At 47.6% G+C, this 15,313-nt stretch overlaps 1 protein-coding gene across 1 annotated transcript in view; it reads left to right on the forward strand.

The window, feature by feature from the left end:
• MDGA1 (MAM domain containing glycosylphosphatidylinositol anchor 1) overlaps positions 1–15,313 on the forward strand; it is a 147,869-nt gene that overhangs the window by 113,129 nt on the left and 19,427 nt on the right. The window contains exons 11-14 of the mRNA XM_051616226.1: positions 1,339–1,516; positions 2,582–2,605; positions 11,468–11,620; positions 12,815–12,949. Coding sequence (XP_051472186.1) covers positions 1,339–1,516; positions 2,582–2,605; positions 11,468–11,620; positions 12,815–12,949 — 490 coding nt within the window. The remainder of the gene's footprint in view (positions 1–1,338; positions 1,517–2,581; positions 2,606–11,467; positions 11,621–12,814; positions 12,950–15,313) is intronic.

The raw sequence follows: 15,313 nt of genomic DNA on the forward strand, positions 1-15,313 counted from the left end.
TTGTTAGCGCTGTCTAGACTTTGGGCAGACCAACTCAGGTGAGGAGACGGGTCCTGGCCATGTTGAAAGTCAACAGGGCTCTGGCACGAGAAGCTCTCCAGTGGCAGCCATTGCTTCTGAGTTTGAGCTTAGGGTCATGTATGTCAGGGCTGGAGGCAGGCAGAGGAGGGATTGCACATGCTTGTTTCTACCAAGCGCCACATCTGCACTGCACCCCTGCCCTGCCTGGCTGATGGCATTTACTCCTGCCATGCCCTCACTCCATTGTCTTGCCCCACACCCTCCACACTGAGAGGTTTTCTGTAAACCTTCCTCCTTGCATCCCCGTTCCAGTCATACTGGATCTTCAGCATTAATGACAGACACTGAGCCTGCCTATCAGGACCATTGCCTTTGCGATGAAACCTGTCAGTCCAGAGAGTATATGAAAGGCAAGGGGAAGACTAGTGTCTGGGACAGTGAGCTCTGGTCCATGGAAAGCCCTGCCAAAGGTCTTTTTACCAGGGCCAGCATCCCCAATAATGTGTCTTGCCACAAGGATCCAGGCACTGCACAGCAACAGGCAGGAAGCTGTATCTTTACAACGCAATGCTTGTTCTTTGTCCTTCCCTGCCAAGCAAGCATGACTATGGCAGGGAAGTTACACTGACCGTAATTCATCATTTTTAGCATTGATGATTTTGACAAAGATATTTTTCCCATTGTTTTCTTCAAACTTTCCTGCTACCTTAGCAGACTCAACAGTTTTCAGCTGGTATGGTTCAGCTAGCATGGTTCAGCTTCTCCCTCAGTGGGCACAAGGGAGCCCATGGATGATTCCAGAGGATGACTAACTTAAATTAGACCCCTCTCTCTGGTCTGCAGGGGCAGTAGGGGCTAGGGTTTGAGGCTGAATCCTGTGGAAGGGTGCTGAGGAGGCATGGTAGTAGATAGGTCCCAATGAAGTGCTGCAGCAGCCAGGCAGCAAATGGACACATTCTGCAGCAGGGATTGTGAACTGAAGGGTATCCTGGCAAAAGGCCATGCTGCATGTACACAGGACCTTGGTGCACTAATGGACATTGGTTCTGACACAGAGTTGTTCCAGGACCCATTCAAGCTGTGCCCCCATTCAGGAGGACATGAGGGATTTCTTTCAGGGAGAGGTCAGACTCCTGATTACTGGTCTGTACCAGGGCTGGGAATTTTCAAACAGATTCTGTGTGAAGATCTCACTGATAAACCAGGTGTACTTGTCTGTATAGATAGAGAAGGCATAGAGTGTTAGATGGTGGATAGAATCCTTCAGGTTTCCGGTTTCAGGATTTTCGTAACACTGTGGATTCTTTTCCTATGCAGCTAACTCAGAGAAACACCATCCAAACCTTCATTCCTGTGCAGAAAATGGAGAAAGGACTGTTGCTGGAGCACATCTTGCCCAACCTGAAAGTGCCTCAGAGCTATGAAGTTCGCCTGACGCCCATCACCAGCTTTGGGGCTGGGGATATGGCTGCCCGCATCATCCGGTACATGGAACGTAGGTGTCTCCTCCTTGGTCCTGGCTAGGAGAGCTGGTCCGAGCCTCAGGCCTAGAGACGTGGGCATGCATAGGCATTGTCTTCTGTGACCCTTGGCTGAATTTCTTTGCTCTGTGGAGTTTTGGTGGCTTGATGCTATCACATCGGCCGCATTTTGGCTGTTGCCATCAATGCAGAGCACTAGATAGAGTCCTCTGAGGGCCAGTCTCCACTCATCCTCCACTCAGCAGCTCTGACTTGTGCCCTCCACTCTGGGGGCAGAACCCCAAAGCCCCACTCTCCAGTCAGGTCATGCTGCAGACTCCCATGGCACAATAGTGGATTTTAGAGGACAGCCACTGGACGTTGTTTATTAGCCACATGCCTATAAAAGTAAAAGGATTTCAGGGGGCTTCAATTCTTTCCAGAGCTGAACGCACAGATCCTTTCCTAACTAGTTGCTAGTAAACCTATAGCTCTGTCCAATACCCTGAATCACAGATCATCCCATAGATACACATTGACTGTGCTTCTCTCCTCAGCATCCCAACAACTCTCAACTCTCCAGATTACCACAACCCTATGATTTCTTTACTCCCCATGGGAGTTTGGACCCTGTATTTCAGCAGGAAGTACAGATTCCCCTCCTCCTAGGTTTGTATGATTTCACACAATTATCTTGTCCCACAGAGTGACAACTGTCACTGGTGTATACCCCAGGATACCTGTTGTCTCAGATTTCCAGTGTCTTATTCTGATGTCCCACTTAGATACCCAACTTTTAGGTCCAATGGGTGCTCTAGAAAAACTGCTTGGGTTGCTGAAAGGGTTCCTCTGTGTAATCCTGGGATCACTCCTTAGATGGGGTTTCCTTAAGCTCGATTGCTGCTGGGATCAGACAGTCAGCATCTTGTTCAATCACCAAGGCAGACAGCGAGTGCTGCTGTTTCACAGGGATGCTGCAGGAAGATTGGTGCATCAGTGACCTTTCTTGATGTGTTTGTTTTATTTTCAGACTTTGATTGTGATTTGCAATTTCAGGGAGTGCTAGCTGTTCTGACATGTTTTTCTATTTCCTCTTCCAGCGATCAGCTATCCCAACCCAACAGGTAAGCAACAAGTCCTTTTTATTTATGTTTTGAATGTTATGCATGTTAACAAGTGCCACAGCAGATCAGACAAGCCAAACAGCTGGAATACGCAGCTGACTTAACTAAATCTTTTTCCCCAGTAGAGGATGAAATTGCATACGTTAATGCTTCCAGTAAGTAATATCATTTGTTGTACCTCAAGTTATTGCCAGAAGATATATGCCAGAGACATGCCTCCTCCTCACACTTGGTGTCTCCGTGACTGGATAGCCTGAGATCTGGAACCCACCCTCCCCCTAACATGAGTTATCTGCATCCAGTAAGCAGGTTATTAAATGTTCCCCCAAATATTTGTCATTAAGGAATGTATATCCCCTGTTCTCTTCAGAACAGGAAAGATACGGCTTGACATCTCTGCAAGCTGGTATGGAGCACTTTCCAGATCAGACCTGGCTCTTCTTGCCAACTCTTTGAGCAGTTCCTTTCTTTTTCTCCTTCAGTGCCACCACTCTTTGCTTGCTTATTTACCTTCTGGTCATTCCTGTCAAGATACAGGCCCATCTTTATTGAACACCCAGAGTTTCCATTGATTTTGAGAACAGAATACACAACATCTCAGAACAATGGTCTTTAAAAGAACATGATGGTACCCATCGAGCATAAAAGAGGATTTCTAGTGTGCTGTAAGTAGTGGTGGAGTGATCTCCAGGGGATGAAAAAAAAGTTCATTTGCTTCAGTTGTTGGATATAAATCCAGGCAAAGCTCTTGGGCAGAGATGGGCAGACTACTTGCTAGTGGTCCATGGGGAGTAGGTAGTTTCATGTCGTTTTCTTTCTCCCTGTTTCTAGCTGCTGAGTCAGCATTCAGTTTTTTTATCTATTACTCATTGTATGTCTAGACAAGTGCTGCTGTTGCACTGCAGGGTAGCAGTGGGAAGGAGAAACCAGGATTAGGCAACAGTAGCCATGAATCAGGATGTGGGATTATCTTGTTAAGGTAGCCACGAGGCATTCTCTCTTGTAAGTTCAGTCTGAGGATGGTTTGGTGAACCATACTCTGCCTTAGAGCAGGAGCTTCTTATAGAGTCAGGGATTTTTTGGCTCTACTTCATGATTCCCTTTGCTTTGCTTTTCCCCACCTTCTGATCCTCTTTAAGCATTCTCCATAGAGACTGGCCAGGAAACACTGAGCATATTGCCAGGGACCCACTCCAGAATGTGTCCCTTGGTACTTGCTGGAGGAGGCTAGCATCCCAACCTACAGGAGGAAGTAACAAAACCTGGCCTTCTGCTGCTTGGTTTCACATTATATAAATCACTAGCAAAGCCAGACCATCTTTGTTACTAATTGTATCAGTCCTTTTGGGTCTTTGTAAACTGAGCCTTCAGACTGCTCACCTGAGGTTGCTTTGGCAGCTTGATTGACACCAGAACAACTGCATGAAATTTGCCTGTGGTGCTGGATAATTCAGCCACTCTTGTATTTGCACACAGTAAACCCGATACTTAGAGTTTCTCCTTAACTCTCAAGTTACCCAGCCTGTGCTGGATATTGGGACCTCTGGGCCAGTCATCAGGGTCTTTCTCGTGAGTTCATGCCTTGCAACTGACTGCCTAAAGTTGCACCCAGGACACTGATTTCAGAGATGCCCCTTGCTTTCAGACCTGCTGCCAGTGAAATATGAGCCCAAAGGCTCTTAGCTCTGTCTCTGGACCACAGCTCAGTTCCCAGACTCTCATCCCAGTAACACAGAAATCCCTGATACTACCTCTTATTTTCCCACTTTCCCTGCTACCACCATCTCCAGGGAAAAGGGTTTGTAAAGGTATCCTCACGCTAGGCTGCCCAGACAAATTCTGGGAGCAAACATTGAGATCTCTCAAGTGAAAGGCAGAGATTAGATGATTAATGCCTCTGGCAACCTGATCCAAGGGCATGCACAATGGTGATTAATTTGCAAACTCTTGAGAGTTACTTAATACAATTATTTCTTCATGCATTTTCTCTTTCAGACTAATAAGATGTTAATGACATTGGGGCAGGCATGCATGTGGCATGGTTACAGAGCCAGTTACTGGGGTTATAAAGCAAAAGCAAAGTAAAAGCAGAGGAAGTGAACAAAGGACATTGAAGATTTCAAATATTTAGAGGCTAGCAGGAAGAATAACCATAAGTCTTAAAAATAATTTAATCTGGTTCTAAAAACCAGAATTTCTCTTTAAAAAGCTGTCTTAGAATTATCTTATTTCAAAGGTATTACCTTCAAGATATCTAAGAATAACTGATAAGTTTAATGTCATTACTAAATTCCAGTGCTGGGGAATCTGTTATGTCCTTCTTACCTCTCCCTTGCAATTTAATTTGGATGTAGCCTTCACTGTATAACCCAAACCCTGCAGTACTGCCTTGCAAGCTATTCCAGCTCATCAGCAGTGAACAGTTTGGTTTCCATGGTTCTAGCAGCTGTAGCCTTGCAACCTTGGTGATGAAGTCATTAAAAACATATGGGATTGCTGGTTTGTTTGTTTTGGTTATTCATTTTTCTGTTGGCCAGTGTGTCTTGCCCTTCCAGAGCAGCCAATACTACTTCTCATGTACCTGCTAGTCTGGCTGTGTGTGGTGATAAAATTTGTTGGGGTCATGGACAAGGACAGTGGGTGGTGATCAGTACCAGATGCTGATTGTTGTAGATCATGCTGGCTCATTGCTTACTGACTAGTCCTTTTGTGTCCTGTCTCTGATAACACCTCATAGTCAAGAGGAATCTGAGCTTGTTGCCCCAGTATGAACATGTGGGAATGAGATGCAAACCTGATGTTCGAAGTTGGATTCCTCAACTGTGTTCCCATTCCTCAGGAATGTGTGTAACAAAGGTGAAAAAAGGTGACTGCCACCAATTCCTTGTATCATGATGGCAGATGGGATTGTCTGGGCCATGTTATCCCTTCACCCCAGATGGAGATATTAAAGCAGATGGCAATCCAGTACGACCCAACCAGTTCTGGCATTATGGAGCTTTCTTCCATTACTGGTTATAAACGTTTTAGAAACTTACCATGGAAAAGGCTACAAAAACTGTGAGCGGGTGAATGACCTCCTACAGCAGATAGCTGAGCTGCAGAACACAGTGAGGAGGTTGTGGAGTATCAGGGAGGCAGATAATGAGCTGGATGGTGCAATCCCCCACTGTAAGATAACAGGTTCGTGACTATCTATAGAACCTGAAGGGGCACAAGTTTATGGGACCTGATGGGGTCCATCCACGGGTCCTGAGAGAGCTGGTGAATGCAGTTGCTAAGCCTCTGTCCATCATATTAGAGAGGTCTTGGTGGTCTGGTGAGGTTCCCGCTGATTGGAAAAAAAAGGTAACATAGCCCCTATTTTTAGGGGAAAAAAAAGAGGAAAAAGGAAGATCTGGGGAACTACAGGCTGGTCAGACTCATCTCTGTGCCTGGCAAGATCATGGAGCAGATCCTCCTGGAAAATCTGCTGAGTCACATGGAAAATAAGGAGGTGATTGGTGACAGCTAACGTGGCTTCACTAAGGGCAAGTCATGCCTGACCGATTTGGTGGCCTTCTATGAAAACAATACAGAGATGGTGGATAAAGGCAGAGCAACTGACATCATCTGCCTGGATTTGTGCAAGCCATTTGGCACTGTCCCACATGGCATCCTGGTCTCAAAACTGATGAGACATGGATTTGACAGATGGACCACTCAGTGGATAATTGGCTGGGTGGCCACACCCAGAGAGTTGTGGTCAATGGTTCAATGTTGAAGTGGAGGCAAGTGACAAGTGGTGTTTCTCAGGAGTCATTGAGACCAGTGCTGTTGGAGATGTTGGATGACATGGACAATGAGATTGAGCGTATCCTCAGCAAGTTTGCTGATGATACCAAGCTGTGTGAAGGAGCTGACACCCTAGAGGAAAGGGATGCCATCCAGAGGGACCCTGACAGGCTAGAGAGGTGAGCCAGTGCCAACCTCATGAAGTTCAACAAGGTCAAGTGCAAGGTCCTGCACCTGGGTCAGTGCAACCTCAGGCACAAATACAGGCTCTGCAGAGAATGGAGAAAGGACTTTGGGGTGGTAGTAGATGAGAAGCTCTACATGAACCACCAGTGTGTGCTCGCAGCCCAGAGGGCCAACAGCATTCTCATCTACTACCACCCCAAAGTCCTTTCTCCATTCTCCCCACACCTGGAGTACTGTGTACAGCTCTGGAGCCCTCATCACAGGAAAGACATGGAGCTGTTGTGGAGCATCCAGAGAAGAGCCACAAAGATGATCCAAGGGCTGGAGCACCTCTGCTATGAAGACAGGCTGAGGGAGTTTGGGCTGTTCAGCCTAGAGAAGAGAAGTCTCTGAGGAGACCTTATAGCAGCCTTCCAGTACCTGAAGGGGGTTACAGGAAAGCTGGGGAGGGACTTTTCACCAGAGTGTGTAGTGATAGGACAAGGGGTAATGTTTTTAAACTGAAAGAGGGTAGATTTACGTTAGACATCAGGAAGAAATTCTTCACCATGAGGGTAGTAAGGTGCTGGAATAAGTTGCCCAGGGAGGTTGTGGAAGCCCCCTCCCTGGAGGTGTTCAAGGCCAAGTTGGATGAGGCCTCATGCAGCCTGGTCTAGTTTGAGGTGTCCCTGCCATAAGCAGGGATCATGAGGTTGGAACCTAATGACCTTTAAGGTTCATTCTAACCTTAACCATTCTATGATCCTATGATTCTATGCTGTTTCTTAGGTCTCAATGCACTCTGAGGGCACAATACAGTTTTCATTGTCTTCATCTCCTACATGGGGAACCTTATCTCCAGAGGGAAGAAGATAGTTTGTGGATCATGCAGCAGGTTTGCAACAGACCTGAGGCTCGGGGCGTGATCCCTTTTGCTCCAAGACAGTTTCAGTCATGAGACCACAGCTAAATGACAAAGGCAATTTCATTCAAGTGTGCTCTGTCTGCTTTTCACTCACAGTCTGCAGCTAGAACCAGGTTATTTTTTGCATTCATCCAGCAGCCAGAATTTCAGGAGCAGGGATGGCTTCCCCTAAGGACTTGAAATGAAAACCTCCATTCTGTTTCTCAAGAAGGCAAAGCAACAAGAAATGCTAATAGGCACAGAAGAGGGTCTCTCCCTTGGTAATGAAGGGAGGTATCTGTAACCAGGAGCAAACATCTCTGCACTTTGAGCTGCCAGCACTGCAAAGTCTGCCAAGGAAATCTGTTTGGTGAAGACAGTGCTAACTCCAGCCTTTGAGGAACCAGCTCCCCTGCCACCTTCACCTCGCCTCTAACAATCCAGAGCACAACTTCTGTGTTCAATATTTAAATCCACTGTTTAATTTTTAAAGAGGAAGCTTCCTTTGTGCTGCAGTGCTGAGCCACTCAGATGCTGTGAGTCTGCAAAAAGGTTTGCTTCACACAGCTGAGGTCAACAGTTAGATCACTGCTGTGGCCTCTGAGACACAGCAGGTCATTTAAAGATTTTCTTTTGGGCTGGATCTGCCAGGTTTCTTCCAGTGAGCCTTGCTGATAATTATCCAGAGTGTCCCAAACCACTCCAAACATCTCTTAGTTATTCTGGGCACCTCCACTTCTAGCTCAGAGAAACATCAGAGCTTTGCCTTCCTGTGGCTTCTTTTAAACCAAAGGACCCAGAGTCAGAGCACTTGGGTTGTGTTTCCAGCTTTGGCACTGCCTGCTGTGACCTTAAACATGCCTCTCTATACTTCTATGCACCTGCTTCCCCACATGTAGTGCAGGAGATACATAGAAAGAGGCATTTTTACCTCATAGACATGTGAAAAAGCTTTATTCATTAGTTGTTGCAAAGCGTCTTGAGATCCTGAGCTAAGCAGAGGCAATGTGATGTGGTTATACACTCCTGCACAGCAAATTTGGTTCCACATAAGCCTGACCATGTTGTGGTCTCTGTGGTGCATAGGACCCTTCTCTGTTCTATGTTCCCTGCTGGAAATACTGCCTTCTGGAAGTAGCTGCATCTGAGTGAGAGGAGAGAATGGAGTCAGGGACCTGTTTTGGCTCTGAAAGAGCTCTCTTCGAGCTGTCAAGTCTTCTCTGAGCAGTCTTATCCCATGGGTGTGTGTGGCTTTTTACAAAGGAAGCGCAGTAGTCCATCTGCTGGCATGACCAGGCCTTGGTGCTAAGCTGAGAATTCTGTCCTCTGTTCTCTTGTCTTGCACAGCTCAATCTGATCTCAGTCTGAGCTTGGGTCTCTCCTTTGGTTTCTGGGCCTCATCCTTTGTGGGTTTAGTCCTTCTCACTCAGTTGCCTGGCTGGCCTGGCTGGTACAGCTTTCAGCATCTGATATTCCCTCCTAAGGGAATTTTGTGCTGGAGAAAGATGTCATCTTTCTCCTCTGAAAGTCTGTTTGCTCAACAAGGTCAGAGGTGCAAACCATTGCAAAAGGACAGTCATGGTGGATCCTGCTGTGTAGGATAATGCCATTGTAAGAGAAAACTTGTGTCTTCTAACTGCATCTGGCAACTGGTGAGCTAGAGCCATGGAAACGTTTGTCTTCTGTCCGATGGAGAGAAGCTGGGGTGCTAGACCAACCCAGCCATATCAAAAACCTTCTGGCCTCCAGCCCCTCCTCTGAGGACCAGTGATGGTCCAGTGTGTCTGATGCAGCCACAAACTCCCTCCTCTCAGCCACAGGGGCTGGGGAAGAACCCTTAAAAGCTGCTTTCTCACCATCTTCCCCCTCCATCTCCTTGTGCTGAGGACAGAAGGGCCCCTCAGCCCACACAGGTGCCCTGCTTCAGACCCCACAGGCATCTGCCTCATCATCTGCTCCCTGCTCCTCCCTTCTCCTTCAGCTCCAGCTGCCATGTGGCCTCCTCTGCTCGGCACTTCGGAGCAGTGGCTAATTTGGATTAGGATGCTAATTAGAAATGAGCAGCTTGAACTGAAAGCACTTAGCCAGGGTTAATCAGCAGTTAAGCAGCCAGCACAGCCGAGCTCCCAATGGTTTCGTTCAGCTTACAGGAGCAGCATTTCCCACTGAGCTTACAGAAGACCCAGCTGCCCTGCTCTGTGAACCCACCCTATGGCTTTGCAGCACAGTGCCCAGCCTGCAGTGGTGAAGACCTTTTTGTGTGCCTCAGCAGGAGGATGCCTTCTTTTTTCTCACGGCTTTGGTGGGATGCTAAAGAGAGACAGGAAAGAGGGGGAACAACAGCATGGAGATCCCATTTTCCTGCAGGTGTCTCACGGCTTTTGATGTCTGTTTCGATGATGGTTGTTTTCATTTCCAAATGGGAGGGCATGGGGAGGGCCTTAGCTGCAGGGTAGGAACCAGGAGGTGCAGCAGCTCAGATGCTGTTCATTTCATGGGTAGTCTCTTCTCTCTGGTACAAGATGGCAGATTTAGGTGTGCCCAGTTGATGTATGAAGCTCCTACCTTCACAATGTACCCTGTCTGGAACTTTTGGCTCTGGCATTGCAGAAAGCTTCCTTTGGCACCCAGCCCATATGTTGCTGACCCTGCCCTTCCCTAAGTGTCTTGCCAGAGTCATCCATGCTAGTACAGAGAGCCTGCTGCCCAGGTACCAGAGCAAACCACTGCTGAAGATACAGGAATGCATGAGCCCAAGTAAGCGTTTGGGCTTCTTTTTGTTTGGGCATGATAACAGGAACAGCGTGGGAAATAAAACCCAAAAACTTGAGCCTCTTGCACCAGAATGCCATGGATTAGGTTTCTAGTACATACAAAGCCCTCAGGAAGAGCCTTGTTTTCCTTTCTGTATGTCTTCCTTTGTTGGTTTAAAATAGTTTATCTTTCCATTTCACAGCACAACTCCTTGCTCTTGTATAAAGGCAAAAGTGAAGGAGATCCATGCTTACTGTGTCTGCACTGCTGCTGAGGTCTGAGATCCCACTCTCAGCCCATTCTTCAGCTTTGGTTTCTGCCCAGGGACCTTTCAGAACACAAAACAATTTCCAAATTTGGCCTTGGATCTGTTTTCTCTTTCTTTTCTGCCTTTTTCCTCCATCCCTCTCCTACTGTGTCAGCAGCTCAAAGCTGGTTCTTAGCCTTTGTTTTTGTGGCTCAGGAGCTACCTTTTTACCACAAAGGTTACTGTCCTCAGCCTGGTCAAGTTCAATTAATTCCAATCTCTGCAAGTCCATATTGGGTTATGTCTGTACAAGATTTTTCACCTGTCTTACAATATTGCTGTAGGGTGTGACTGTCCTGTGGTAGTAATAAAACCAAGCCCTATTGCACATATGGTTGATCCTACATAAAAATCTTTTACCTACACCACTTATTTTGTTAGGGGAAAGGGCATAAGCTGCAATATCAAATGGACCTTTTAGCTGGTATAAATTGGATGTACTCTAGCTAAACAACACATTTGTAGTATTGAGCTGACCTCTTCTCCACATCTGTTTTTTTTCATGTGTGTCATAGTTTACTTTAATATATATCCCAAAGTGGGGTCATCTACTGGTGCTTTTTCCTTTCTCCTGGGGAAATTATTCTACCATCAAGTTGTTCTGGTTTAAAAGCCCCTGTGGCCTGTTTACCCTCAGTGCTCTTTTTTACCCTCCTCTACATTTGTCCGCTCAGACCTCCCAGCAGAATCTTTCTTTCTTTTTAGTCCTAATAGCCTTCTTCCATTTCATCAGACCATCACATCCATCAACCCAGATTAACCCTTCCATAATCATGCTAATCACAGATATATTCTTGTCAGCCTCCTCCTGAGGTCAGGGACTGCCTGTCTGTCCTCAGCCTGATGCAGAGCCACAGGGGTGGTGCAGCAGTGCTGTGCAACTCACTGCAAGCACCCGGGCAGCCTTGGGGAGGAGATTTGAAAAGCTGCAGCTGACCAACCCCTTCCCTTCCCACAGATAACACCTGCCGCTTTGAGGACGAGAAGATCTGTGGCTTCGTGCAAGACAAGATGGACAACTTTGACTGGACTCGGCAGAACGCCCTGACCCAGAATCCCAAGCGCACCGTCAACACGGGGCCCCCCATGGACATCAGCGGTACGCCGGAGGGTAGGCACACGTCTGGGTTTCCTTTGGCTTGTCAGGAGTCCTGTGGCTCTGGGAGCTGGCGGAGCGCTGATCTGCTTTCTGCACAACACACTTCTCCTCCCCACCGAGTGCAGAGAGCAGGCAGTTAATTTGCATGTTACTGATTGGCATTAAATACACAATTAAAACGCCCACGACTTTGTTTAAGGGAATAGTGTGAGCATCAGTTCTTGGTACCAGCTAATTGCTTGCTGCATAATGCCCTTGTCCCATTTGATGCTTGTTTTGAAGTAAAAAAATGATAAACAAATAGGAGAACATCACTAACACCTAGGAATGGACTTGCTGTTTTTAGCCAGCTGTTTACTCAAAGAAGGTCTCAGGGAGGCAAACGGATCTCCTTAGTACCAAGCAGGAGCATGAGGGGAGGGAGCTGCCTGCAGGGTGGCAGCAAGTGCCTCACCTCTAGCTGGAGGAGACTGATGGTGTGTATTGCTCACATGAGCTGTGCATGGAGCATATACCCCCATTTTAGCTGGATATTACTTTCTTCTTTCTCTAATGAAGAGAGTAAATTTGTATGCAAGCACAAATCTTTGAACTCAGAAAAAAAGGGGAAGCTTCCAATGGCCAGCTAAGGAAATGGTTTTTCCCATTAGTGTTCAGTGCACCAGCCTGATTGAGCATTGAAAATGATCCCAACAAATTCAGTAGCTAATCTGTTCCTCCCTGGGTTGTTAACAACTACTTTGGTATTGTTCTCTTTAGATAACAATATTGTTTAGGCCAGATATACCAAATCCTCTCTCCCTCTGCTTGAAGCAGGGAAATTAGGCCAGAATTGTCTCTTCCTTCTCTTTCTGGTTTTCTCCTTTCACAGTACAGTCAGCTCTGGGTCTCCTGCAGAATGAAGGCTCATTTTGCACCCAGGCAGATGTAAATGTGTACATGTCCAGGGACTCAGCTGCTGCCTGCACCCACAGCAGGTCTGCTGATGCTCCTGCTCTCCCCTAAATACTGCAGAGACAGAGGAGGCACTGCAGGCATCCTGCAAGTGTCTCTAGCTGGGATCAGAGTGGGTGTAGAGCAGATGGGAAGAGCAAGGCCATGTCTCTCAGAGGAGGAGTGGTCTCCCAGCCTCTGGCATCCCACCAGCTGCTGGGAGGGAGACGCAGCCCACTCTGCCTTTCCCCACCTTTCCCTCTCGTTCTGTAGGTTATTACATGTTCATCGAGGCGTCCCGGCCCCGAGTGACAGGAGACAAGGCCCGGCTCATCAGCCCCCTCTACAACATTACTGCCAAGTATTACTGTGTCTCCTTCTACTACCACATGTATGGGAAGCACATCGGTGAGTACCATCTGGGGAAGGGTAATCCCAGCCCAGTGTGGGCTGCCAGGGAAGATCTCCAGTCTCAGTTCAACCAGCCGTGCCTGCAGCCAGCCATTCTTTAGTCCTACTTCACTGCTCAAAGCTCCAGGGTGGGCAGTTGCTTTCAGATACTTGTCCCTTACCCACACCCCAGCTGTGTCAGGGTTGTGAGGCTGCTGCAGCCCATCCTCAGAGCAGTGTTGTACAGTCAGCCATCACTCTTTCTCTTCTGTCTTGCTCCTCCTCTAGCATAAGGGTCTCTCCCACACACCCCCAAAAAGAGCACTGTACCCACGTGCACACATTTCTCTGCTCACAGCCACAGCCACATTGCTCCAGGCAGCAGGACACCAGATGAAGAGTCTGTCTGTTGGAGAGGGGATGGAGGTAGAGGGGGTTTGTGGGGCCAGAGGGCTCTTTACTGGCTGCAGTTATTTTTGGGTGGGCAGGATGCATGTTCCCTCAGCTGTGCCAAGTGCCTGTCTGCTCCCCTGACTCCCTCCTCTCTAACAATAAGCCCATGAGTGCAGCGAGTGCCCCAGAAGCGCCTGGCACACTAATGAGTTTCCATATCCAGTCAAGGAGCAATTGCTAATTTGTCACCTCTTGATTATAATTTCATTAATTTGAATAATAGATGCACTCTTCCCCACAGCACGGTGGGTTATTAATCACCTGCTGGACTGGAGCCTGACTGAAAAATCGGGGCCCAGGCAGGAATGTGTCCGCCCTTCAATAAACGAGGTTAATTAACAGCTCTCTGCCTTGGCACAGTTGATGTCACTGGGAAGAAACATGCTCCTGAGTCCAGCCATCATGTCTCTGCCCATGTGTAGCACGGCAGAAGGGTTAAGCTGCAAAATCTGGGATCTCCTTCTCTCAGTGGGGATGAGGCTGAACCCCTGACCGCATGGGTACTGGGGGGTAAGGGCTGGGCTGTGGTTGACTGAACAGGTCTCCATCTCTTTCTTTGCTCTGAAGGCTCATATTTGCTGCCTGCACTCAGAGTTTTGATAGGTCAGAAGTGCTTGCATGCACCTTCATTCCCCCTGCAGACAGGCTGCTCCGTGCTGTCTTCGTGCTGGCCGTGGCAGGTTGTTCATGCAGAGCACTGTCAGTGTTGGTTCACACCAGGTTTTCCTGGACCTGCTGGTCTTGCCCAGCTGATGTAGCACAGCTGTTAATGCTGGCTGGCAACCTCCCTCCTTCCCTGCAGTTGTCAGCCAGCCTTGCTGCCCAATTCCTGCGCGTCTTCTCCTGGAGGCTTTGAAGGGGATCTCATTCTTTGTGACTGCAATAAAGGGTGGGCCAGACAGGTGGGAGACTGACAAGGTAGAAGACGTAGAGGGAGGAGGCCTCTCTTGCTAAATTTCCTTTAGGAATACACCTATGTGTTATAGATACATGTTTATTTCATGGGGAAAGAAAAAGCCCATCAGCTTTTGCTTACTTTTGGAAGAGGACTCTGTTTTCCAGCTCTCATGTGGTGGTCTGTCTGGAAATGGGATGGACTGGACATGCCAGCGAATAAGTTCATTACAGTTTTTTGGCTTTCCACATTTTAACTCTCTATTCATTTACTCCACCCACAAATTGTCCAGAGCAGAACAGTGACTCCCAAGACCTAAAAAAGCCACTGAGTGCCACTTTCGATTCTACAGCTTCAGATGCCTTTTATATCTGTTGATTTTTCCCTTCATACTCAATGTTACTGCCCCTTGCCTGCTCCCCGTTTTCCTCTACTTGCACAAAGGGGCTGATAAATTTGTCTGGATAGACTCTAATGCCATATGATGATTTGCAGGGTGAGTGCTACTTAGCTGAGTAAATTATTTTTAAATTAGGCTGACTAGATAGAGAATGAAAAAGTAAGAAATGAAAAAAACATTCTTTTTCTCTTGGCCTGTGGCATATGTGCCTTAGTCTAGCTAACCTATAGTGTTTCTGTCTGCAAACTGAAATCCAGTACCTTGTACCCGCTCCCTACTCTGGAGTTCCTTTCAGGGCCAATCACAACATAGGTGTCCTCATCCCTGCACATGCACAAGCAAACCTGCATTTGGGACACACTCTGTCTCACCAGCCAGTCTAATGGCTTGATCTACATTTCTAATGCACGTTGGTTACTCCCTGGCTGGTTTTGCTTGTGCACAGGTTGTGAAACCCTGCCAGAAAGCTTTATCTTGTTCAGATGGTACCAGGCTCAATGCCCTTGGTGGCTGAAGTCCTCTCAGAGTCCCCTGGGGAAGTGGAAGCCTGCCTGAGGGCAAAGCAAGTTTCTTCAGCTCTTCTCCTTCAGCCCTGGGTTGGAGGAGAGTATCCCCTCTCAGATATTTGGCTCCT

This window comes from Apus apus, chromosome 3 (assembly GCF_020740795.1).
Source record: "Apus apus isolate bApuApu2 chromosome 3, bApuApu2.pri.cur, whole genome shotgun sequence".
NCBI lineage: Eukaryota > Metazoa > Chordata > Aves > Apodiformes > Apodidae > Apus > Apus apus.